The sequence below is a fragment of the Dioscorea cayenensis genome, chromosome 19 (genome assembly GCF_009730915.1).
Source record: "Dioscorea cayenensis subsp. rotundata cultivar TDr96_F1 chromosome 19, TDr96_F1_v2_PseudoChromosome.rev07_lg8_w22 25.fasta, whole genome shotgun sequence".
Taxonomy (NCBI): domain Eukaryota; kingdom Viridiplantae; phylum Streptophyta; class Magnoliopsida; order Dioscoreales; family Dioscoreaceae; genus Dioscorea; species Dioscorea cayenensis.
This window is the reverse complement of record NC_052489.1, coordinates 27,672,153-27,697,053: the sequence shown is the minus strand read 5'-3', so window position 1 is coordinate 27,697,053 and position 24,901 is coordinate 27,672,153. Positions and strand designations below refer to the sequence as shown.

The following is a 24,901-nucleotide window of genomic DNA, read 5'->3' as shown; positions in this document are numbered from 1 at the left end:
TTTTTATGTACGTAGAAAAACTCACCTTTGAAACTTGAAAAAGTATATATATATATAAGGAAAAATTATGACTATATACATGCATAATTTCAAGTTTCTAGAGAGGTACGTATTTATAGAAGTACAATTTTCATTTTTTTAATAATTAATGCCAACGAAAAATTTAATAACATTTTTTAATGATGTTCAAATTAATTATTAAAATCATTTTAATAAAATTCTATTTATACCAACAACATGGCCTTTTTAATTTATGCCAATCTGAATATAATATATATATCACGTGGTATTGTTCTGTTTAACCACCCAAATTGAACCATGATTTGGATTTAATTAGTGATGATGATTAGTTGTATGGTCAAATTAGGAAATCTGCACTTTAATATCTTTATATTATATATGAACTATTTAAGTGAATGGGTGTAAATGAAAAGCTAAAAGGAATGAGAGTTCATGTTTTTGGTTCATATGTCAAATCTAAACACCAACTTCGTACTGTTGAAAAGACCAAGCCATGTAAAGTCTCCTTCATTTTTTAAATGTATATGTAATCATCAAATTAAGTTGAAAAAAAAAATTATAAAGAGGATTATATATTTGACAAGAAACCCTTGAGTTCTATCCACATTTACAAATTGACATGAATTTTTTAAAATTTACAATGACCAACATGATCACATTTTACCATTTCTTTATAGTATTTATTTTTTTAAACAAGATATGCACAACTCACTTGTTAGGGTGTGCATAGCCATTACTATCTTATGGTATATGTGCTCTCATTTTATATGACTTGAGATTCGAACATTCACTTTCAGCCACAAGCACTCTACTTACAATATAAACAAATCATTATACATACATTGCCCTATTTACACCTTAATCATGCACTAGAAGATATTTGAATTTTTTTAAAAAAATGCAAAGATCATCTTATTCAAAACCCCAGTTATGACATCTTTTTTCTCCCACTTCACACCTCAGAACGCACTATTTTTATAGTCTTATTCTTTCTACGCTTTTATATCTTCTTAATCCGAAATAGTTGAGGAGAGGAAATATTTTTTTTAGAGATTCCCAAGAGTAAATCCAATAAAAATGGAGCGGGGCCTATAGCTCAGAGGATTAGAGCACGTGCTTACGAACCACAATATCAGCGGTTCAAATCTCTTCTTACCCATAACCACTCAAAAATAAGACTTTTTTTTTATCTCTTGGGGCGGAGAATTGATTTCTTTTATGCGAATTTAATGTTTTAACTAATGGTGGCCCATTTCTCTCTTGTTCATCTTATATTTTTTTAATATTTAATTTATTATAGAAATCCATTACCCATTCTTGCATGAGAAAAAGAAGAAAAAGGTAAATGAAAATGAGTAACAACCTAAAAGCCCTAACTAATTAGATAATGAAAGAATTTGTACCACCAAGAAAGGAATAAGAGCAAATTTTTAAGATTTAAATTGTAAGGAAAATTTGCATGTTTGAAAAATATAAAAAAATTTAATTTATATAAATTATATTAAATAGTTTGATAATTAAGATGCGAGCTTTTTAATAAGTTAGCCATAGTTTGAATCCTCATCATTACCCGTTTATTTTTTCCTAGAGATAATTTAATAGTGATGCAATTTGTAAATTAAAAAAAAATCTTTACTTTATTGTTAATATACTTGTGTAGAATTCAAACATATTAAAAAAATATAATTATTACTTTTTAATATTAATTGTCTGTTATTCTTTTATGGAACCTTTTGGAAAAAAAAAACCCTTGAAGCGGATTACAAACTTTCAATACCTAAAATTTACTATAAATTATATCATGATTTTTTATGACCTTATATATATATATATATATATATATGTATATATATATATATTGAAAAGGGTGATAAACGCATATAGCGCATAAGTGTAGGCTGTGACATCACCCGTAAGTTAATTCCTCCAACGAGAATTAAAACACTCACCACTCTACTTATACATGTTTTTGTTTCATTGTAACTAAAATCATATTTTTATACTTTTCTCCAATTATTTGTTTGGAGAAAAAGTTCAGTTGATTTTTGGTTTTGTATCAATTTGAATTACAATGAAAAATATTAAATAATTAAAAAAAACTATTGATTAGATACAATATAAATATTAACCAATGACAGAAAATACTAATAATTAAATAAATATTAATATTAACCAATGACAGAAAGACTTTTTAACACCAAGTTCAATCTCAAGTTTTAAATAAATTTGTTGAAAAAGTATAATCGTTATTTAGTCAAACTCAAATATAAACGAATATTTATCCGTATTTTCCACTGCAAGTATCTTTTTGCATGTATTCATTTTGAATTTTTTTATTAATATTAAGATCAAATTGACATAATAAAGTAATATATAATTACTCTTATTATTATTAATTTTTTGACTAAGAAATAAGCCACGTCAGTAGTGTATACATAAAAAAATTAAAATATTTCATATAAAAAAATTACCATAATTAGTCTAATATAACAAAAAACCAATCTATGTCATTTATAAAGTACATCATATTAATTTAATTATTCTTTTAATTAAAAAAAAAACCCCAACAAGATAAGATCAACTTTTGAAACTTTTGCATTATATATATAAAAATATAAATACTATTCATTTCATGAATAATAACAATAATTATGAAAACAAATAAATAAATAAATAAATAAATGAACAAAGATGAGATTGTAGGTTGGTCTGATTTGATATATCTCTTATAAAAAAATTTGTCCTATTTATTTTAAAATTAAAAAAAAATGGGGTGTAATGAACACCTACCGTTGAATATATATTGGCGGCGCCACCAGCTTTGCTTTCTTTCTCTTCACCATTTTGTTCGGTGGATGTCTCTCAACGTCACTTGCTTCTCCTCCGGATAATTATCACTTTTTATTTATTTATTTATTTATTATTTTGGCAACTTATTTTTATATATTTTTTTGCACGTAAACTCATGTATGTGAAGTTTATATAGCGCACATGTTATTCTTTATTATGATTTATTTATTAAAACTTTAATTATAAAAAGCTTTATCTGAAATTCTTCCCGGGAGAGAGACTGGACCATATTCTAATTTTGAAAAGAATGACACTATATATATATATATATTACGGTTGCATGTGTAGCGTAAAAATAATATTTATTTATTTTTTTAAAAAAATTATTTATACATCTTCTTTATAATAAATTTTTAAAAATTAATTAAAAATTTTTATTAAAAAATTAAACTGTTGTAGTATTAATTAGTTATCCCTTCTCTCTTGTTTCTTTTTTTGGTATTTGCTGCATTGATTTTTTGAGAATTTAAACCAAGTTATTCGAGGTACTAAATACTCTACAAAAAATATACTTTTTTTTTCATGGGTTTTATTGGATATAGAAAAATTCATATTAGAAATTATTTGTTTAAATAATTCAAAATTTTTATCCACTTGATAATATCCTTGCAGGTTGTTGCCCTCTCTTCAATTATATTGAGGAAATTATGATTTATCCAATTTATTTATATTTAAGAAATTGAGAGAATTAATATAAGTTTTAATAAAATTTAAATATATTTTTTAATTGAGATACATAAGAATAAGTATATAATTTATTTAGGAGTAAATAAGTAAGTATAACTTTATGAGGATATCTTAGCAATTTTTTATTTTTATAATAATTTTTTAAATTATACAAACATACAAAATGTAAACAAGCATTAAACTTTTGTGCTTTAAGTTTATGGGCACACACATTATATGATTTTTTTTTTAATTAAATAATTATCACCTTTAGAGCAAACATTGAATGTGGCATTCTATGCAAAACATAAATATTAAAATTCACAAGACATTATAATAAATCTAAAAGTACATTTTATGGTTGTATGAATTTGAATGTTTATATATGTGTATATATATATATATATATATAATATTTACAAGTTCCACCTTAGCATGTGATGCCCATTTGACAAGAAAAGTAGGCTAATTTTGCATGTTGTGACAAATCTAAAAGTACAGTATTAAATATTAATTCAACTAAATAAAGATTATAATAAAATCAAAGCAAACTATATATAAAAATGAAGGAGTACATTGACAATAAAAAACAACCAATGATAATAATCATAATAGAATTAAACTTATTAGGATCCGTGAGTTAATCCAGCGATAATTATGTGATTGAGAAGTCTTGAGTTAGAGCTTCTTAACTCTTATGACTAAATCCTCTATGGGAGTTCTTCTGTATGAGGTATAACTCTCATCCTTCTCTCCAGAGTTGCATGGCGGAGGGTTATCCCTAGGAGAGCATTCAAGCCACTGTAACTGGTGCATCTCCATACTTTCTTGTTTTTTGATTTAGTCCTTATCGCCTTTGTCAAAATAATAATAATAATAATAATAATAATAATAATAATAATAATAATAATAATAATAATAATAATAATAACAACATGTTCAAACAAATAATTAACCACCAAGATATTTTTACAAAATTAATTATATATATTGAAATCTTCACTTTTCATAATCTTAAATCTGTAAAAAAAAAATTGCTTTATACTTCTTCTTTATTAGTTTTTATTCCTTCGTTTCCTATTCAGTTAAATGTATAATTAGATGTTTTAATCCATCCATCAAGATGCACTAGGTTGTTTTACTCAATTAAAAAATAAAGCCTTGTTAATGAAATTCAACAACAGACATAAAATAAAAAGAAGAGGAAAAATAAGAGCAATACAGAATAGAAAATATTTATTAAAGAATAAGAAGGTGAATAATAATATGACAAAAAAACATTGTAAAAAAACAAAGAAGAATAAGTAAAATGAGAAAAATAAAATAAAATTAAGAGATATTTAAAAACAATGACCAATTAATTATTGCAAATGTGAGAAGGACCTTGAAATGAGTTTGTAAATGTCAAAAAGTGGATTGGTTATTTTCCCTATAAAAATATCTACTATAATCTATATAAATAACAATTAATTTATTAAGACCAAAATAAAAACACGTGAGAGAAATAATTAATGGCCACTGAATTGCATAAAAACAAGATTTGAGGAAAGTACATACACGAACACACTCAGAACGTGAACAACAATCATAACAAAGTTGAACACAACTCCATGCATGCATATGCAATGTTTTTCACCACAAAAAGTTACTGTTTTATCTTTAAACCAAATATATCAATTAATATTTTATTTTTTTAAATTTAAACAATAGTTGATGGAATAAAAACATGACATATTATCCAAAAATTCATACGAAGTTGAAAATTCAAAATATAAATATAGGACCACCTAATAAAAACCAAACATCATTCTTTATGGCCAAGATCTTAATTATAATATGCCAACTCTAAAACCTTTCTATCAAGTTAGTGTGTGAGAGAGAGTTGTTAGTGGTGCAGAGGCCTTGAAAAGGACTCAAGTGGAATTATGGTCCCCAAGTGTTCCTCTACAACTTGAACTTTGATTCAGACTCTAGAGTGTGAGAGAGAAAGCAAGTATTGAGATGGTTGTTGAGTGATGAGTGGTATTTTGTAGAATAAAACCATTTGAGAATATTAATCTATCAACTTGTGTGTAATATCATTTTCATAACCAGCTCGAGTTTGAGATTTGGGGTACTAATTCAGATTCCGTGTTTGAATATGACTGTTGTTGATATATTACTCGGTCGACATAAGATCCTCATATAATTTATTTATCCGTGTTTATTTGTGTTTTGTATGGTTTGGATTTTTATTAAAATTATAATTTATCTATTTTATAAAAAATATACTTGAATTAATTTTTTTTATTAAAAAAATGGTTTTACAATCTTATGTGTATGATTTTCATTTTTCATGTTACGTAACGTGTGTGTATATTAATGCGAATTTGATGGAAAACTAGAAATATTGAATGTTTTGGGACCGAGAAGATGAAAGCCCAAATGATATTGGGCCAAGTCTCAATAGTTAGATTTTTTACGGTTGGGTCTATAAAATACAATTATAAAAATATAAAAAGTGTTATAAATAAATATTATAATGCATGCCTACTATAGCAAATCACTGTATCAGCCGGCATTACTGGCGACTTCTAGATATCATCATGTGAGGCCGCCATGTAGTCTTGTAGCTGCCCGGTATCTATTACTTATTCACCGACCAGGGATATTTTTGGACCGTCGGATCAAATCGATCCTGCCCTTCATTCAACTCTTGTAACCCTATAAATACCCCCTCATTTGTATAATTTTGGATATAGAGAAGAGAAAGAAAAGAGAGAAATAAAAGAAGAAGAAGAAGAAGAAGAAGAAGAGATCAATTTTACAAGGTTTTTTGGGTTTTTGGTAAATTTTCTGGCTCTCTATTCTTATTACTATCTTTACATTTATAATATATATTCTTAACACGTTATCAGCACGAACTTGCTCATATGACTTTAATTTTCTTTGCCTTATCTAATATATATGTTATATATATATGGCATTTATTTTTAACACTGAATGAAGGGAGGTTCGGCAGGTAAGCATAATATTGCTAGCAAACCATACATTTTATTTAATACATAATTTCAGTCAACCATACATAATATTTTTCTTAGAAGCATATATAAAAAACATACAGTACTAAAACCATTAAGGCTAATAATACAAGTACATCTAAAATAAACATGAAAAACAATAATATTAATATTACAATAAGCTTTTTCTATCAAATCCAAATCTTATGGTATGATCTGCCCCAAGTTTGCCATGGAGAAACTCCGATCCCAGCAATCGTTGACAAAATCATGTAAAATTTCACCGGCGAACCTCCGATCCTTTTTTCTTCTCCGCCGGCCCCTTCGATCTTCCCCGTCGGCTCTTTTTCTCCATCGGCCCCTACTTTCTTCTCTCCCTTATTTTTCCTTCTTCTTCCTCTTAACTCATACTCACTTTTAAACAAATTTTTCATTCCGATGCTGCAATAATTGCAGCATATGAACAGTATGATATGAATAGTACCGTACATGAATAGTATTGTATGTATATACAATACCGTATACATGAACAGTGTGTATGATTTATGTTTTATTCTATACACTCTATTCTAATTACCTGCTATATTATTATTTTGAAGAGAAAATGACAAATATCGCAAAAAGATAATTCGAGGCCCTTCAAATCTCAGGAAGCAATTATATATCCTGGAGCCTCGATATCAAGCTCCATTTGAAAGCAAGGAACCTGAGCAAAACTATTGAGGCTAATAACAATGTGCCTATTGATAATAATCTGAGCCTTAATATTTATAAGGCATCGTATTGATGATGGCACGAAGAATGAATATTTGACCGATTTGAGGGATCGCGAGGGGTTGTGGTTGTCCTTGAAAGAAAGATTTAAAATATCTCGGGAATGGATCTGCTTGCAAAGCGCGTGATGATTATGTTCTTGCGCGAGAAGTCATTCGTTGGCACAGGCGATAGAGCCGGTCTGAATGTTCGTCTTCTTTCGAGGACAACCATGATCACGTGGATCGTGGTCAGTACTGTCGCATGCCATGTCAAGGCTGCGTGATCGAGCCAGGCAGTGTGATGATGTGCCGCCGATGGTTTCTGATTCGGTCAGTGAACGTGTCAGGGCTCGAGATGGTGTTCACGGATTTAAAGGCCTCGGTCTTTGCGATGTTGACGTTTCTCTTCAAAAATGATATGGCGGGCAAGACATGTGTATGGAGCATAAACATCGCCACCTGTATGCTGTTCGTGACATGCGACGTGATACTGATCGTATGCGACGCTGTCATCTCGTTATCTGCGATGATCACGGCAGATAATTTGTTTTAAAATGGTGATTGATGGAAGAAGGAAAAATAAGGGGAGGAAGGAAAGAGGGTGACGACCCGTGGCGGCAGGATCCCAGGTCGACCGCGATGTTCTCCGTGGCAGTGTTGTGAGCGCATCGCTGGTTGGATGACCGTGCTGTTGTTTTCATGTTGTCGAGATAGCTTGTTGACCAGTGTAATGTTTGGTACTGTGTGTTTTATGTCTGTCTGAGAAAATGCTGTGTGTCAGTTGACTGAAATGTGAAATAAAATGTATGGTTCTGTGGCTTTACTGCTGGGTCCCGATGGGTAAGTAAATGCCTGTATATATGATATGAATAAAGTCGGTATAATCGTGCTAGTCGTGAGGAATATATTAAAATGACGAGAGGCTGAAGTGAAAACTGAGCACGCTTACTGTCATGTCTTCTCTGTCTTCTTTCTTTCTCTCTCTTTTCTTTCTCTTCTCTGTGTCCAAGGTGTACAGGTGAGGGGTGTTCTGAGGGTTCTGAGATGAATGAGCGCTGATCGATTTGATCGCGACGATCTGCAGTTGTGGAGATGACTGATGCGGCTGCTACCGATGCAGCGTCGAAGCGGCTTCTAACTAACTGATCTTGGGATGCTGACGGTGACATCTAAGTTCTTCGATGTCTGCATTTGCTGTAATGATTTACTATAGTAGGAATCTATTATAATATTTATTTATAACAAACATAACATTTTATAAATATCTATATTTCATATCTGCAATTCTGTATATTTATATAAAATAATAAAATGTTGGGAAAATTATTTGGTCCATATATATATATTTTGTATAACAATATTATAAATGAATTTAAAATTTATTACTAAAAATTCTATAATTTATAAGTCGGCAGCATAAAGACCGATTTCACGCACTGGACGGCCGAACTAGAGAGAGAGAGAGAGAGAGGTTGGCAATGGAATCGCCGTTCAAGGCTGATGTTCTCAAGGGAAAGGTTGCTCTTTTGACCGGCGGAGGCTCCGGCATAGGCTTCGAGATCTCCACCCAGTTCGGCAGGCATGGTGCCGCCGTCGCAATCATGGGTCGTCGCCGCCAGGTCCTCGATGACGCCGTCGCAGCTCTCCGATCTCAAGGGATTCAAGTATGTGTGCCTCGCTTTGTTTTTGATCCGTTTAGTACCTCATGAATTGCTTGAATTGCTTGTCTCTTTGTTTGATTTTGTTGACCTTTTTTTTAATCAATTGATTGCTTTTTAGTGTTTTTGATGCCTGAAATCCGTATAAAAATTCGCTAGGTTGTTGGATTTGTGGATACTGATATGTAGTATTTGTTGAGTGAATTTGGTTTTTACTGTTTATGAAGGCCATTGGGATTGAGGGAGATGTGCGCAAGCAGGAGGATGCAGCTAGGGTTGTAGCAACAGTCTTCAAACATTTTGGTAGACTTGATATTCTTGTGAACGGAGCTGCAGGAAATTTCCTTGTATCGCCGGAGGATTTATCTCCCAATGGATTTCGAACTGGTGAGGTTTTCATCTTTGTTCATGCAGATATTTGTGCATTTTGTTGCTATGCTTATGATTTATTCACTCAATCAATTCTATAGTTGAATCAAAATGCATTTCTGCCAAATGTTCTTGTTGTTAATCCTATGAAATTATTTGGTTTAATACTTAATCTGGTAGCATTTGTGAAGCTTTTATCAAGTAGATTATCTGAAAAATAAAATGATGATTGAGCTTATAGCTTTTGGTTTTTAACCTTCAAAAACACATTTTTTATCTTTGTTATGGTCTTTTGAAAGATGGTGGAGAATGTGGCTAATTATTAAGTTTTATTTTTCAAACCTTTGTCAGTTTTGGACATTGATTCTGTTGGTACATACACTATGTGCCATGAAGCACTAAAATATCTGAAGAAAGGAGCACCAGGGAAAGAAGAGTCCACAGGAGGACTTATCTTGAATATTAGTGCAACTTTGCATTATACTGCTGCCTGGTACCAAATTCATGTATCTGCAGCCAAGGTATGTGAAGGCAACTTGGTTCTGTAAAAGAATTGGTAGATTTATATGTTTAAATTTCACTTTAACAGGCAGCAGTGGATAGTCTTACAAGATCACTGGCTCTGGAGTGGGGAACTGATTATGATATCAGGGTGAATGGGATTGCACCAGGGCCAATTGAGGGAACTCCTGGTACTAGAAAACTTGTTCCAGAGGAGATGAAGAGCAAAACTCGAGAATTCATGCCACTGTTTAAGCTGGGAGATAAATGGGATATTGCAATGGCTGCTCTTTACCTGGCTTCTGATGCAGGTTATTGTTTTCTAAATACTTTTCTTCAACCCTTTAAGATTTTATGTGACCTATCTGACGGGTCAGTACGGATTGTCAATATGGTGCTGAAACAAGCAACTGGTCAACATGCTGAGTAAATCATAGATGTTGGTTTTAGAACTCTCTGCGTTTTAGAATAAGTGATGTTTGGAATTTCTCTAAAGGTTATAATCTCAAGTTATTGTCTGAAGCTTAGTTTTCTAGGTTAGCTAAATGATTTTGACTGTGTATGAAATGCGATCAATAGAAGTAGATTCCCCGTCCCTCCCACCCCGGGTTGGTTGTTGCACATCTGCCTTCTCGAAGAGGCTTGTTTGGAATCTTGGAACATGAAGAGCTGATGATTATGTTGAATGCTGATATAATGACAAAACATTCTGCCTTGATCTTTATTCCTTTCGAAGTTGGGATGTATAAGAACTAGAAATTGTATACTTAAGCGTGGTTCCTTTTTCCCACTGGAATCATCCAGCTACATAACATTGCCAATATTACCATCATCTTATGAATTCTCAGTTCTCTGTTAATCTAAAGTTTCAGTTATTCTGACATTAGCACATATGTTAAATTTGTTTTGTTTTATATTACGCTGTCTTAATGAGCTATGCTGTGCTTCAACTAGAGTTTTAAAGTGCTAAATCCTCTGAAGTGTGCATATATGCAAAGTTAAATGGGAGTCTTATCTGATGTTCACTAAACTGTCATAAATTTGTAGTCGTCTTTTAGATTTGTTTTTGGTTAAAGTCTTTCCAATCTCTTGCTTTCACAGCTTTGTTATTTCAGTTACCGTTATATCATGTGCTGCAATGTACACCTGGCATACTTCATTGGACAGTTGTCATTAGTTATTCCATTTTGTGTTTTCTGAAGTTGCTATTCTTTCATCTTGAAACTCATAATATCTAATCTCGAAATTTCTTACTCAAAGGTAAATACGTAAACGGCACTACTGTCATCGTGGATGGTGGGCTATGGCTGAGCCGCCCTCGACACATTCCGAAGGAGGAAGTGAAACAACTTTCTCGTCTTGTGGAGAAGAAGTCAAGAACATCTCCTACCGGCATTCCATCAAGCAAACTATGATCACATCAGCCTCAAACCCCATGATGTTGTATTCACCTTGACAACTATTACTATTTATTATGCAATCCAACAAAAAAAAAAAAAAGAGACCTATTTTCAACTCAGTGCTTCTTTTCAGATGATTGATCAAAACTCTTACAAACAGCTCATTGTGTTTACTCCTGGCTTGCAATTTTCCACAAACTGAGAGATCATACTGTTTGAACTATTCTGCTTAGTTTTCAAATATTCCAACATTTAGATAAAACCACATCTTGAATTTGAAGTTCATCATCATGATCTACAGCAAATGTACTTGTCAAATTGTGCATCAATGTTCCCTGTTGTGGTTGAGGGTGGTTGTCAATTGTTGACAGGGTTTTGATTCTGGCAGGGATAAGATCAGGAAAAGTTAAATGAAGAGGAGAACAATGGTGCAGAAGGGCTCACCTTGAAAGGGATTTCTTGTATCCAAAAATGGAATATGAGAAAAAATAGAAAACAAAATCCCTGGGGGACCAAGACTTGAAACCCTAACCCTAACCCTAGGTTTCCCTTTTAAGAAAGCCATCATATGCTCTTGTTTCTCCCCACACAAAAATACCATGTGAACATCTGTTGCTTTCTTATTTAACCTTAAAATTTTATAAACTTTTTATCTCACCTTGATGATATTAGTTAATTTAACAAACAACTTAGTTACCATGGTATTGGATTATTACTTGAATTTAAGTTTACCACAAATAGTGGAAAGTGATCTTATGCAAACAAGGTGAAGCATTCCAATATCTAGCTAGTACTTTCAAAGTTCTAACCCTAATCTATGTATAGTTTCTACTTGGCATAAGTTTAGATAGATTTTATCCTTTCTTTGGCTAGTCGAAACTAGGTCAGAACAACAACATCCTTAACATTAACAGTGGCAAATTTACCACATTTTGATAGTTGTTTATATTAGGGTTTTATTTTTAATTTTTTATCAAATAATTAGCATGCTTATTTTGAATTTTACGAATTAATAGATTTTCCTAAATTTGTTTTGTAACATTTTAGTTTTCCACTTTTGATCCATTCTTTATGTAAAATATCGATAAACCATAATTTATTTTTTACTTGAAAAATGAAAATAATGATCGTTCTCTCTCATATTTTATATATTAGGTGTAAATGAAGCATTGGTTTCTAAACTCAAAAATAGCGTTTGTTTATTTTTTTTTCTTTTATTCTTCTTTTTCAATTCAGTTGTTAAATTGAAAAAAAATGTTAATTTTAAAGAACAAATTTAGGGGAAAAAGTAACAAAATTTCAAATCTTAAACTATACTTAACACATTATGTTTTATTTTAATATATATTTAATTTGGGTGTGTATTTGGTGGCATTCCTAGGGTTTAGACTGAAGAGTGTTCAAGATATGTTCATTATGAAGAAGAATGAAAAGGATGGTCATGAAGATAAGCATATGTTTTACCCTGACATCCTAATGACCTAAATATATATCACCAAAATTATTAAAAACCCCTGAAAATTGAAAAAGCCAAAGCACAACCACCCACTCTCCATCTCCAATGAAGAATTTTCCATCTCTTATGTTGTGGTCCTTACCAAGCAATACTTAATATTGATGGTCTTTTCTTTCATTTTTTGGAAGTCTAGGGTTTTTGGCCAACCACCACTCCACAACTCTCTTCCCTTTTTTGGCAAATCATACTGTACCTATAGACCTGCAGAACTTTCCTTTTCTGGCAAAAACCAGGAACTCATTGTAATTAAGGTCCAAACAATAACACATGAAGAGGAGGTTAGCAGTCCACAACATCCTCTCTTTCATGCACTATTTGAAGGACATGCAAACAAGACTTTGAGTTTTGAGAAACTACCTTTTCTTTGTTTCTAAGAAAATGTACCACAAATGGTAAAAAATAAAAAACAATGAGATTGCTTTAATTTGTATAAGAAACCATGCATGACCTCTCTTTCACTCTGTATCATTAATTCATTTGTGACTTTTGAGACCATTTAAAACATGTTCTACATGTTATCATACTCATAGCGCTAGAAGAGCTTTCTCTCAATCTCTGTGCAAGGTGTGATTCATTTCTCTTTGTCTTTGCCTTTCTCTTTCTTTCATTTTTTGTTTTCTCTTTATTTCATGGAGGTTTTGGATTTGGATATATAATAACTTTGATGAATTTTTTTTCTACTTATGATGACAGTCTCAAACTTTGTTAATCCCTTATATAACCAGATCCAAATCAAGACTCTTTGCTAAATCCAAGACCTCCATCTTAGTCTTGTTCTCTTGTGCATTAACATCTTGAACTTGGAAATTCAGCTTCCCTAAAAAGGTTGAGTTTCCATTTCTTCATTAAAACAAGAAGAAGAAATTAGTTTCTTCTATAGGATGGGTCGAGGGAAGATCGAGATCAAGAGGATTGAGAATACGACTAACCGGCAAGTCACCTTCTCGAAACGGCGTCAAGGACTTCTCAAGAAGGCTCATGAGCTTGCTGTTCTCTGTGATGCACAACTTGGTCTTGTTATTTTCTCACACTCTGGGAAGTTGTTTGAATACTGCAGTCCTTCTTCAAGGTATGTATATCTTTTGTTTTTGTTTAAAATTAATCTTTGATGTTTTCTTCTATAATTCAACTCTGACTTCAAAAAGATTTCTCTATGTTCAAAGATGAATTGAACTTTTCTGCAGATGATGTTTCCTTTATTGCATGACAGGCCTTTTGTAATGATCAGTACTACTGCATGGTCTTTATTTCTGACTCGTTAATCATATTGGACTTTAATGCATGATCACAAGCATTGATCTTTTCTCATGCAGTTCTCATGTTTCATTCCTGTTCTCTTAAAAAAAATTTATGTTATTCATGTTTAATCTTTGAATATAAATATATAGAATTTGATTGGTAAGGAATGATCTGAGGATAATATTTCATAGCCTTGGTAATGTCTCAAGAAAATTAAAATAAATCGAGTTTAGAGACAGTCAATTGCGATCTTTTTTTTTTAATTTTTGAAAAGAGATTGATGTTTGATCTAATTATTCAAATATATATATATATAGAAGTAAGAAAGCAGGATCGATAACTTGACGAATTAACCCTTGTAGGAATTTTCAACATCTCAATTTGCACCATATATAAATTTGATGATGATATTTCAAAATTAACATGTTCGTCATTACATGTAAAAGTATCATTTTTACTGAGTTTTCTTGTATAATGAAATGAAGGCCAATGTTTCAATAAAACTAAAAAAATTATACCATTAACAATCTTCTATGTCATGTTCTTACCATGCCATCAATTTAAAGACAATTAATTATCTTTTAAAATTTTCACATTCCAAGATCAATTTTTGTTCCTTTAGTATACAAACATGCAATGAAACAATTAATTAACTCTTGTATGAAATTTCAGCATCTATATTTCTCACATACTGAATTTTATTTGCAAATGAAATGATATGGTCAATATTGTTTCAAGAAAACTAATAACATTGGCATTAATAAATCTTCTGTTTATATATTGTTCTCTCTAGTAAATTTTTTCTTCATTTTTTGTTATTCCAGCATGCGACAGATCATCGATCGGTATCAGAAAGCAACCAATATCCGCATCGAGGAAGCCGGTAGCCAGCATGTACAGTATTCATCCCTTTTCGACATACAAAATGAGCATATATATATATATACATAAACTAGAAAACTATAGCTAGACATGATTCACTTGTCTGTGTTCTTGCATGATCTTGTACGTGTTCCACTCTAGCAAATTCTCTGTGAGATTTCAAAACTTAGGAATGAGAATGACAAGCTTCAGGCCGGCATGAGACAATACATGGGAGAAGATTTAACTGCTCTAACTGCACATGATCTTGATCAACTTGAAGAACAGTTAGAGTATTCTGTTAACAAAGTTCGAGCAAGAAAGGTACATTAATTAATTTGGAATCATATAAATTTTATCTCAATTGCATGCACTAATCCTGATCTTAATTTACAAAATCTCTGGCAGCACCAGTTGCTCCACCAACAGCTAGAAAACCTGCGCAGAAAGGTGATCAGGAATTCATTAAATATCAAACAATAAAAACTATTCATATGATTTCTCATTCTCATTCATATACTGTCATTTTTTTTTTTATGAAACAGGAACACTTGCTGGAAGATCAAAACAGCCATTTATACCATGCTGTAAATATAAATCTCATACTTTTCAATTCAACATTGCATGCATGAAAAAAAAAAAAATCCATGCTTAATTCTCTTTGGCTATAAAATGTCAGCTTGTTGAACAGCAAGCAGCAATGGAGCACCAACATCAGCAGGCAGCGGCCGCCGCAGAGGCGGAGCAGAAGATATCTGAGATTCCGGTCCTCGAGTTCCCTCATTTTTACCACGACGAAGCATCCAGGACTTTCTTGCAGCTCTCTCCTCAGCTCCATCCTTTTCGTCTTCAGCCAACTCAACCCAACCTTCAGGACACTAGCTTTGGTGGCCATGGCCTTCAACTCTGGTAAGTAACATGCATATATATATATGCCTATCTATTTTATTACTATATTGAATTGAAAATTATGAGGAATTAATAATATATATATATATTATTGCAGAGCTTCAATGGATGGATATGGAGTTTATCTTACAGCAACCACAAAATCCAAATGTTATGCTTCATATTATATTATATTCACTGGAGGACTTCCTTGTTTCTTTTATCTGCATGTTTTGTGTGTTCATATTTTATGTTGTGAGACTTGTGTTTTCTTTTGCTTTTGAAGTTTATGCACTCTGGAATAATTGGTGAATATATATATAAGCTTGTGTTGTGTGGTTTTGTTATATCTTAATGTAAGAGATAATATTTTATTCAATAATTGATGTATATATATAAATGAAATTAAAATGCATTGGGACTGTTCTGGGCTTGGGCCGAAGTTGCTCAGGCCCATTTAAACAGTTTGCAACCACTTCCCCGAAGACAATTTGAGAAAATGGAAGTCAGGAAGTCCAGTTACGGTTTGTAAGTGCCCTCAACCTGGAAGAGCATAGCTTTGTCTTCTCTACCTGTCTGTCCTTTTTGGACTCTCTCTATCTCGCCATTTGTTCAATGTTCGTCTCTTTGCTCTGGTATTCAGTGTTTTCTTGTATGCTGTGAAGTGTGGGAGGAGTACTGAGAGGAGTCATGGTCAGACGCCATGGATGTGAGCTCCCTGTCAATGTTTTCCAGGTGTACCTTCTCTTCTCTTCTCTTCTCTTCTGTATGTTTATGAATTCTTGCTTTCATTTGCTTTGATTTTTGGTCTGGTGTTTGATTTTCGTGGGTTTCAGTGATAATGCTCTCTTTATAAACGAAAAAGGTTTGATTTTTCGTTGTAGGTGGTCTCGTCTTTATCAACATTTCAGCTAGTCTTGAGCTGCTTGGTTTTTTAGTAGTTTTGTTTCAATTTTAATGGTCGAAGTGTGTGAAGGTTGGTGAATCATGCTGTTGGTTGAAAGCTCTCAACTATTTTGGGTTATGCCTCCAAAAATTTGGCAGCATTGAAGGATACTGCCTTTAATTTGATTTTTTTTTCCTTGTTTTGTTTCTTGCATGAGGTCTTCTGGAGGATTTTGTTGATCAGTCTGTTGATTCTTTCTTCTTTTTTATTGGTAATTTCGTTATGTTCATGCTTGTTCTTTCTTTGAGCTTGATGCGAAGCAGCTCTGTGATGTTTGCCTGCATCTTCATAGTTGGCCACTGAGGATATTCACTGTTCTGCTGTGCTCTTTCTGCATTTAGCCAACTGTATGATTTAAACAAATGCTTATGATGAAGTTATTTCCTCTTCTGTTTTGTTATCTTGTAGGTTGTCGCTATCACCGTTTTCTTTCTGCTGGTTATCGCATTCTATGCCTTCTTTGCACCATTTCTGGGCAAAAGTTTTTTTGAATATGCTGCAATCTCTGCTTACACTCCTGTGGTACGCTTGTTTCCCTTACCTGGAGATATCTATTGAGTATTGACTATGTGCATGTTAAGAGTATGATCTTTTTATTTTTTTATTCTCTTGGAACCTTAATTACTGTTCTGTTCATGCCATTTCAGGCAATAGCAGTTTTTATCCTATACATACGTTGTACACGTATCAATCCTGCTGATCCTGGAATCATGGGAAAATTTGAAGATGTGCTCAATGATATATCTAATGCTAATTTTAATCTAGATTTGCAAAAGTTGAATAAACCTGAAAACTTCAATAATGTTGGAGGTGGAATGCTTTCTTCTCCATCGTCAACGTGCAGCCATTCTCTGGACGATTCTTGCAAAAGAGTGTCAGTTGGAGATGATAGGAAGATATATCTGCAGTTACACATCAAAGAAAAAGCTCTTTAACTTGCTGCAACCTTGGAGGACTTGTCTGTTTAATTTTTGCCAAAGATGATTGCCGCAAAGAGGAAGCTAGTGAGCAAAATGCTGATGCAGAAGATGTTTTATTCTGTACTTTATGCAATGCGGAGGTAGAGCTTCACGACCAATATAGTTATTTTTACCTGTTTTGCTAATAAGCTCACCTTATCTTTCTGTAGGTGCGTAAATTCAGTAAACATTGTAAAAGCTGTGATAAATGTGTGGATGGATTTGATCATCATTGTCGGGTAACATGATCTATCAACATTATTGCTATTTCCCAATTTTCAGCTTCTAAGAGTGAGAATTTAATATTAGAATAACTTTCACTTTGATTCCTATTGCACTGGCAGTGGCTGAACAATTGTGTTGGCAGAAAAAATTATTTCACATTTATCTCTCTCATGGTAATGAGCGTTGTTTGGGTATGTCATAAATCAAACTTTGGGATTTCTGGGGGATCTTAAATTTCTTATATCTTCTGACATGGGTGTGCTATCTTTCTCTTTGACAGCTTTTGATTGAATTCGGACTTGGTATTGCTGTTCTTGTGCTCTGCTTTGTTAATAAAACAAACACAGAGAAAAGCATCACTGAAAAGCTTGGAAATGGTTTCTCTCATGCTCTATTTGTAACAATAGTGGTACATAAATGTTTTATAGTTTAACCAATGACAGCCCTTGATTACTTTCATCCATGTATTTGGTTAAGATTATATCTATTCATACAAGATAAACCTTATGGCTTGTTTTTTTGCAGGCTATATGTACTGCATTGTCATTACTAACTTGTGCACCTCTAGGAGAACTTCTATTTTTTCACATGATTTTGATTCGAAAGGTTAGGTTCTACATTATATTGATATATCGATAAGCAGTATTCTTCTTCTCACTGGTTGTTATTTTCTGTGCTTCACCACAGGGCATCACAACTTATGAGTATGTGGTCGCAATGAGGGCTATGAGTGAGGCAGCACCGGCTATCTTAGATGATGAGTTTCAAGAGGGAGCTCTGTATTCTCCTACCAATTCTGCGACCACCACCAGAAGCGGTGGAAGTTCTCTTAGTCTTCAATATAAAGGTGTTTGGTGCACTCCTCCAAGAGTGTTTGTTGATCAACTGGTATGCCTATGCTTCCCTTGATGCACGCCTTTATCTTCATCTTCTTTTGTATTATGTATGTGAACATGCATGTGCAACCTAGACGGTTTATCAAAAATGAATGTTACAGGATGAAATCATACCACATTTGGAACCTGGGATGATACCATCAACAATCGATCCAGATTCAGCAGTGAATGCAGAAAACAGGAACAAGTCTAAGAAAGCAGTTAAAATAAGTGCTTGGAAGCTTGCCAAGTTAGACTCTAATGAAGCAATGAGAGCAGCTGCCAATGCCAGGGCATCCTCTTCTGTTCTTCGGCCTGTAGAAGCTCATCGCACGCCTGAAGCTGATTGCGGTTTCAGTGGCAATGCTAGCATTAGAAGCAGTACAAGCACGGATTATAGGACAACCAAAGAATTAAAGACCAAGAAGAAACCATCCCCTCTGGCAAGCAAAGAGGATTTCGAAAGTGTCACATCTACTGCAACTGCAAGTTGCCTCAGCAGCCCAATTCACATCCATGAGCCGGTTGCCCTTAACTTGCTTCCCTTGCACCGGTCTCTTCCAAGTACTGAGCTTAGCAGGGATGGAAGAAGACCTTTGGTTGTATGGGACCAAGAAGCAGGCCGTTACATTTCATCGATTCCAGCATGTTCTAGAGCTGAGACTTCAATACAGGGCCCTTCAAGAAATTCTCATATTCCATCGCTAAAAAATCCTTCAGCAGAGACAAGTAATCATGGAAGAAGGCCGAATGTTCCCAGCTCTTCTGTGGCTGCTCCTGTGCTGCAACCAGATAGATTTTCTGTACAGAGAACAGTCTATATTCTTTGGAGGACCCATTTTGAATGTTCGTCCAGGTGATATCACTCGCAGGAATGATGGTAATTCCCGGCTGACAAGAAATCAAGAGGGTATGTGATCTCACTTGTGAGATGTGAGAACGTAGTAATGCCAGTGTTTCATACCGGCAGTGCAGAAAGCATTTTTGATTAGAATGTCGTCTAGCTCAAAAACTGTCAGTTTGGTTCGTTAATTATTATTTTCTTTTTAATATTTTTCATTGCATTAGAACCAAAGTGGTGACAATAGCTCTGAATGTTTTAGGTTCATCTTATTTGCACTTTATAAATAAGCATTGATTGAAGTAAAAACATAGAAGCAGTTGGATTTTATCTGATACTGGATGGATGGCACACTCAGTTGAAATGGCATTGTTGAAGATATGATAGCATTACATGTGACTTTTGGAGAGAGAATTCAATGGACAAGACATCAAAACAAGCATCATATCCAGGGCATTGTTCCTAGATTTATACTTGGTTGTAACTGTTCATAGCTGAGGAATCAGGCAACTGTTGTTTCAAGATTCAAAGAAAATACAGAAAGAGATCAACCATGATTTCCCAGGGAGATACATCTATTCATGTTCTAGATTAGGTACATCTATATTCATATATATATATATATATTGATGCATATCCACGTTCATATGCAAAACCCAGTGAATTCAATAATATTTAAAACTTTCAGGGTTGTTTTTGTGAAGATTCACAAATCCATACCACTTTTGCGAAAAACACCCTATATTTATAAAAATTACAGAACTTACCAATTAACAGTAATCTTTTCTATTTCTCCTCAGTTCCTTCATATGGGAGATAGGTCACCACCCTTTCTTGCCTTCCTCTAACTCCGGAGAATACATCCGATTTTTGAGAATGCAAAAGGATGCCAAATTCCTCAAAGGTGCCATTGCCAAACCGGAGCTGATGCATGATTTATATAGAATTTAACATCAGTGCACAAATAAAGAATATGATTGCATGCATAAAACTGAATGAGTAATACTTGGTATTAACTCAGACCAAAATTTTCTGACCACCTACCAGTGAACAAATTTTACTTTGTTAATATGGGAAGAATTACCTGAGTTGCTTGCTATAGCTGTAAAATTGCAGAACAGAAACTTACCACAAGGACAGCTTAGCTGACAGAAGAATTTTGGCATGCATTTTTTACATGTCTAATCACCAAATGTTACAAACTTTTGAACTCATATGATACATAACTCACCTCCGAAGGTAGATAAGTTTAAAGACATTATTTATATTTTACAATGACATTTCTTTACATAAGTTCTAACTGGAGGAACTCAATTTATACTGTGAAGGCACAGTGAAAAGAAGAGGGAAACAAAGAAATTGCAGAATTTCACCAGGTCATCATCCCCTGACAATGAAATTCTACCATTTCAAGATTATGCCACAATCACCAGAAGGGGTGAAACATATGTTACAGTACATTGACGAATCGAGTTGCATGCAATGCATCAGTATAACAAATTGCATGACTTATCCATAAATTGGAGAATAAAGTCATCACTCCGGTGGTCCAGCTGGAAACTGCCCCCAGCAAATGGTCGGATGGGAATGCCGGGAACCAAGCAGCCCTGCATTAAATTAAGAAAATGATTCATTTTATGTCATTGGTCTATAAAAGAAAATAAAAACTTAATTTGGATTTCGGCTATAGATGGATAATACAGCAAAAAGAGATGTCCAATGTAATCAAAAGATATGATTTGCACTTCAATAATCAGATATCAAAATGTTGGAAACATTTGAGAACTTGAGGAAAAATTTATTCTTCATGAAAAGATGCATACCATCCGTGGCACATGGTATAAGGCTTGCTTGATTTGTTTTATCATGGTGTAGATTTCCCATGACCACACAATCAACTGTATTTTGATCATAAGGAGCAGGAGGGAGGGAAGGCATCTCCATATGTCTTGCTTGCATAGTCTGTTCTACTTGTTCCATAAGCATTTCTAACTGGCCTTCGACATATGAATGTGATTCCAAGGTTTTTGCAGCCCTTGCAGCTGCTATACTAAAAACGCGGCACAAATAGTTAAATCGATTTGCAACAGAAGATTGAGGGTCATCATCTATTAAAACACCATAATTACCGCTCAGAACCTTAGCATCCTTCCTCCACCTCTTCAGAATGTACTGTGGTGGGAGATCTTTTATATTCCTGAAGTCAAGTACCTTCAATACATGTCTACACTGAATCCCAATAAACTCAAACTTTTTACAACTGCAACAGAAACTTCCGTCTAATGAATCAAATCTAACAATGTGGTCCTTGGAATCATCTTCAACTGTGACCTTATATTCAGAGGCTGTCCCAACCTCCCCACAACTGTACAACATACAATCCATATACATTTCAAACTCCCTCTCAAACATTTTGTATGCGGCTGGTGTGTATGCATTAGCAGCCTGCCTCAATATCCGCATAGATGGTATTTTCCGAGCATTCTGGCCAGAACTAATATCAGCCTGCATTTCTGCAAATCGTCGCTCATCAAGTATTCTCTCATAACGCTCGAAGAAGCTCAGCAGTTCCATCTCTGGGCTCAAGTGCTTCTTTAGCTCACCATTCAAAGTATCCTTTTGCTGGGCACTTTTCATATCAGCATAGAATGTATCACGCCCATACACTAATGCCCACTTTTCCCTATCTGCAAATAACCTAGATAACCATTTATTATCTTTAAGATCATACTTCTCCAACATTGTATGCCAAGCTGATAAAAACTCATCTTCATCTTCATACTCAAAAAGGCACCTACTAAAATCATACGCTAGGGTTTTTGAACCGTGGAAAGCTTGACTTAATTGCTCTGCAGCATGAAGGTATATATGCCACACACAAAAACGATGAGCTGTACCAGGCCAAACTGCAGTAACTGCATCACTTATTGCTGCACACCTGTCAGTCAAGACAGTCTTGGGTTGTCTTCCGCACATTGCAGTTTTGAAAGTCTCAAACAACCACCTGAAAGAACAAAAGCTTTCATCATAGAGCAATGCAGCACCAAAGATAATGCTTTGCTTGTGATGATTCAGACCAATGAATAAGGCAAACGGCCTACCACAACCATTTATTTTGTAGGTTGTGTCAAGACACACCACGTCACCGAAGTAGTTGAAGTCCATTCTAGACTTGGCATCAGCCCAAAAGAAGTTCATCATAGTATCATCCTCGTCTGGCATGACAGCATAGAAGAATGATGGATTATCATTTTGCATTTTTTGCAGATACTCCAGTGTGGCTCCTGCATCTCCTCTTTGCACGGTCTTCAAACGCTTGGATCGTAGATTTTTGTTATCTGCATCATGATGGCCAATATCATCACACACTCGGCTCAGTTTGCCAGGAATTTTATCAGTAGATGTAGAAGTCTTCACTGAATCGACTGCTAAATCTGTTTCTTCATTCTTACCATCAATTTCCACACTGGTTGAAGCCACCATGTTGATAGATGAAGGGATTGAAAGCTGATGGTTATGGTATGTAACAAATTCAGACACATGATATTTACCACTAGGCTCAATCCTGATAACCATACAAGCAGGGCAACCAGTTCTTGTTTCTGGCCGTGGTTTTTTCACCCTCTTTGCTCCTTTTTTCTTTTCACGAAATCCTTCCCTTGAACATACAAACATCCTTCTTGTAATAACATTCTCAGCACTGACTGTCATACTTGCCCTCCGGACAGCAAATCCCATTTTGCCAGCATACATGTTATAAAACTCATAGGCTTCATCTTCAGTCTCAAATTCCGGAGTCCTAACAGTCTCATCTACCAAATCAGCTCTAGCAAGTCGAGCCTTCCGTCTCATCTTCTTCGCCCTCAACATATGAATCGTTGTTTGTGTGGCAAGCTGATGGTTATGGCTAGGCAAAAAGTCAGTGACACGGTACTTGCCATTAGGAGTGAGTCTGATGGTTAGGGATGCTTGACAACCAATTCTTGTTTCAGGCCGAGGGGACTTCACCTCCTTGGACCCTTTCTTCTTCTCACGAAAACCTTCTCTGGAGCATACAAAAGTCCTTCGAGTGACAATATTCTTCGAGGTAGTCCACAGAGTTGATCTTCGGACAAAAAACCCGACTTTCTCGGCATATGCACTGTAGAATTCATATGCATCATTTTCACTATCAAAGAGCATGTCAACTCTAGGGAGCCATTTAACCATTTCATTATCCATAGTGATACCATCAGTTTGCATTGCCTCAGTCATCTTTCTCTGTCCAACAATCGCATAATCAGATATAAATAATGCAGCAGTAGTAAACAGTTAAGTTAAAAAAGGAAAAGACAATACAAAACTTGGAATGACGAATAGACACAGTGAAAAGGAAAGGATATTCTTTCCATTCCTTATCTCTCCTTTGCTTATCCATCTTTCTTCATTCAAACAAACACAATGAAATACTTATTTTCCTCTTTTCTTTTCTTCTACTCTAATTTCCATCAACTCAAACGCATCCAAACAGTTCATAACATGTTCTGGTTATCAATGAAGGTGACAAATTTTAAACACAGGGTCAATGATGTGGCTTCTCACTATGGTTGAATTCCATTAGTCATATATAGTAGCATAGACGCCTCAATACCCAACGAAAAGGGGCTGTTTTTCCCTTTCATCCCTCCTTGTATGTGAACTTTGATCCAGTGGGAGTTTCTCTCCCTAAAAATAAAAGAAAAATACACGCCTATCACAATAAGCACCAACAAATTTCCAAGTTCACAACTTTTTGCTTCCCAAGCGATGAATCAGATCAATTATCCCATTTCTACAATTAGGGCTTTCATATAAACATCAATTTCCACCCAAATAACTATAATTTTCCATGAATCTTTCACAATCACGATTAAATTGATTCCCAAAAAAATAAAAATCAACATACAAACAAACCAAAACAAATATCAAAAAAAAAAGGGGGAAAAAGGGGAAATTCAGCCACTCACCTCTTTCCCAAGATCAAGCAAGATTTGGTAGGGGAAATGGAGAGAAGGGTGATCGAGATGAAATCCAAGGTTCCCTCCGATCCTGGAATCCGGCGGCCGCCACGGCGGAGGGTGGAGATGGGGATTCGCTAGTCCAGGAGAACTACGAAACAGCGAAGCCCAGCGTATCCGCGTGCCTCGCTCTCTCGCTGTGGGGATCGCTTCTGCAGCTAAGCATACAAACAGTATTCGTAACGAATCACAACTTGACACGTCATCATTAGCCTCAATCCTATTTGCAATTACACCCCCAAACAAACTAAATTTATTAAATAGGCCCTTGTGTTTTCGTTTTTTTTTTTTCATTC

At 34.2% G+C, this 24,901-nt stretch overlaps 4 protein-coding genes across 4 annotated transcripts; 3 read left to right on the top strand and 1 right to left on the bottom strand.

The window, feature by feature from the left end:
- Positions 1–8,720: 8,720 nt before the first annotated feature.
- On the top strand, positions 8,721–11,392 carry LOC120283305 (peroxisomal 2,4-dienoyl-CoA reductase-like). The gene is made up of 5 exons (XM_039289947.1): positions 8,721–8,955; positions 9,177–9,336; positions 9,670–9,839; positions 9,908–10,130; positions 11,080–11,392. The coding sequence occupies exons 1-5, from the start codon at positions 8,770–8,772 to the stop codon at positions 11,232–11,234; spliced, it is 894 nt and encodes a 297-aa protein (XP_039145881.1). The 5' UTR covers positions 8,721–8,769; the 3' UTR covers positions 11,235–11,392.
- Positions 11,393–13,571: 2,179 nt separating this feature from the next.
- Positions 13,572–15,916, top strand: LOC120250311 (MADS-box transcription factor 29-like). The gene is made up of 7 exons (XM_039259118.1): positions 13,572–13,804; positions 14,799–14,868; positions 14,998–15,159; positions 15,244–15,285; positions 15,381–15,422; positions 15,515–15,744; positions 15,842–15,916. Coding segments are annotated over exons 1-7 (735 nt in total). The 5' UTR covers positions 13,572–13,616; the 3' UTR covers positions 15,843–15,916.
- Positions 15,917–16,249: 333 nt separating this feature from the next.
- LOC120283284 (probable protein S-acyltransferase 19) lies at positions 16,250–19,937 on the top strand. The gene is given in 10 exon segments (XM_039289923.1): positions 16,250–16,458; positions 17,078–17,191; positions 17,317–17,560; positions 17,563–17,729; positions 17,799–17,867; positions 17,973–18,044; positions 18,134–18,262; positions 18,379–18,459; positions 18,541–18,741; positions 18,851–19,937. Coding segments are annotated over 10 exon segments (1,860 nt in total). The 5' UTR covers positions 16,250–16,413; the 3' UTR covers positions 19,589–19,937.
- Positions 19,938–20,715: 778 nt separating this feature from the next.
- LOC120249315 (protein FAR1-RELATED SEQUENCE 5-like) lies at positions 20,716–24,899 on the bottom strand. The gene is made up of 3 exons (XM_039257818.1): positions 24,555–24,899; positions 21,393–23,829; positions 20,716–21,176 (listed from the first exon to the last, which is right to left on the bottom strand). The coding sequence occupies exons 1-3, from the start codon at positions 24,897–24,899 to the stop codon at positions 21,106–21,108; spliced, it is 2,853 nt and encodes a 950-aa protein (XP_039113752.1). The 3' UTR covers positions 20,716–21,105.
- Between the last annotated feature and the right edge of the window lie 2 nt (positions 24,900–24,901).

Excerpts from the sequence above, each read along its gene's own strand:
- LOC120283305 (XM_039289947.1), top strand. The coding sequence starts at position 8,770 with ATGGAATCGCCGTTCAAGGCTGATGTTCTCAAGGGAAAGGTTGCTCTT. Across the intron at positions 8,956-9,176 it reads TCCGATCTCAAGGGATTCAA|GCCATTGGGATTGAGGGAGA; the intron begins GTATGTGTGCCT and ends CTGTTTATGAAG. Across the intron at positions 9,337-9,669 it reads TCCCAATGGATTTCGAACTG|TTTTGGACATTGATTCTGTT; the intron begins GTGAGGTTTTCA and ends AACCTTTGTCAG.
- LOC120250311 (XM_039259118.1), top strand. The coding sequence starts at position 13,617 with ATGGGTCGAGGGAAGATCGAGATCAAGAGGATTGAGAATACGACTAAC. Across the intron at positions 13,805-14,798 it reads TACTGCAGTCCTTCTTCAAG|CATGCGACAGATCATCGATC; the intron begins GTATGTATATCT and ends TTGTTATTCCAG. Across the intron at positions 15,286-15,380 it reads TAGAAAACCTGCGCAGAAAG|GAACACTTGCTGGAAGATCA; the intron begins GTGATCAGGAAT and ends TTTATGAAACAG.
- LOC120249315 (XM_039257818.1), bottom strand. The coding sequence starts at position 24,899 with ATGAAAAAAAAAAAACGAAAACACAAGGGCCTATTTAATAAATTTAGT. Across the intron at positions 23,830-24,554 it reads TGCTTGATCTTGGGAAAGAG|AGAAAGATGACTGAGGCAAT; the intron begins GTGAGTGGCTGA and ends ATTGTTGGACAG. Across the intron at positions 21,177-21,392 it reads TATACCATGTGCCACGGATG|GGCTGCTTGGTTCCCGGCAT; the intron begins GTATGCATCTTT and ends AATTTAATGCAG.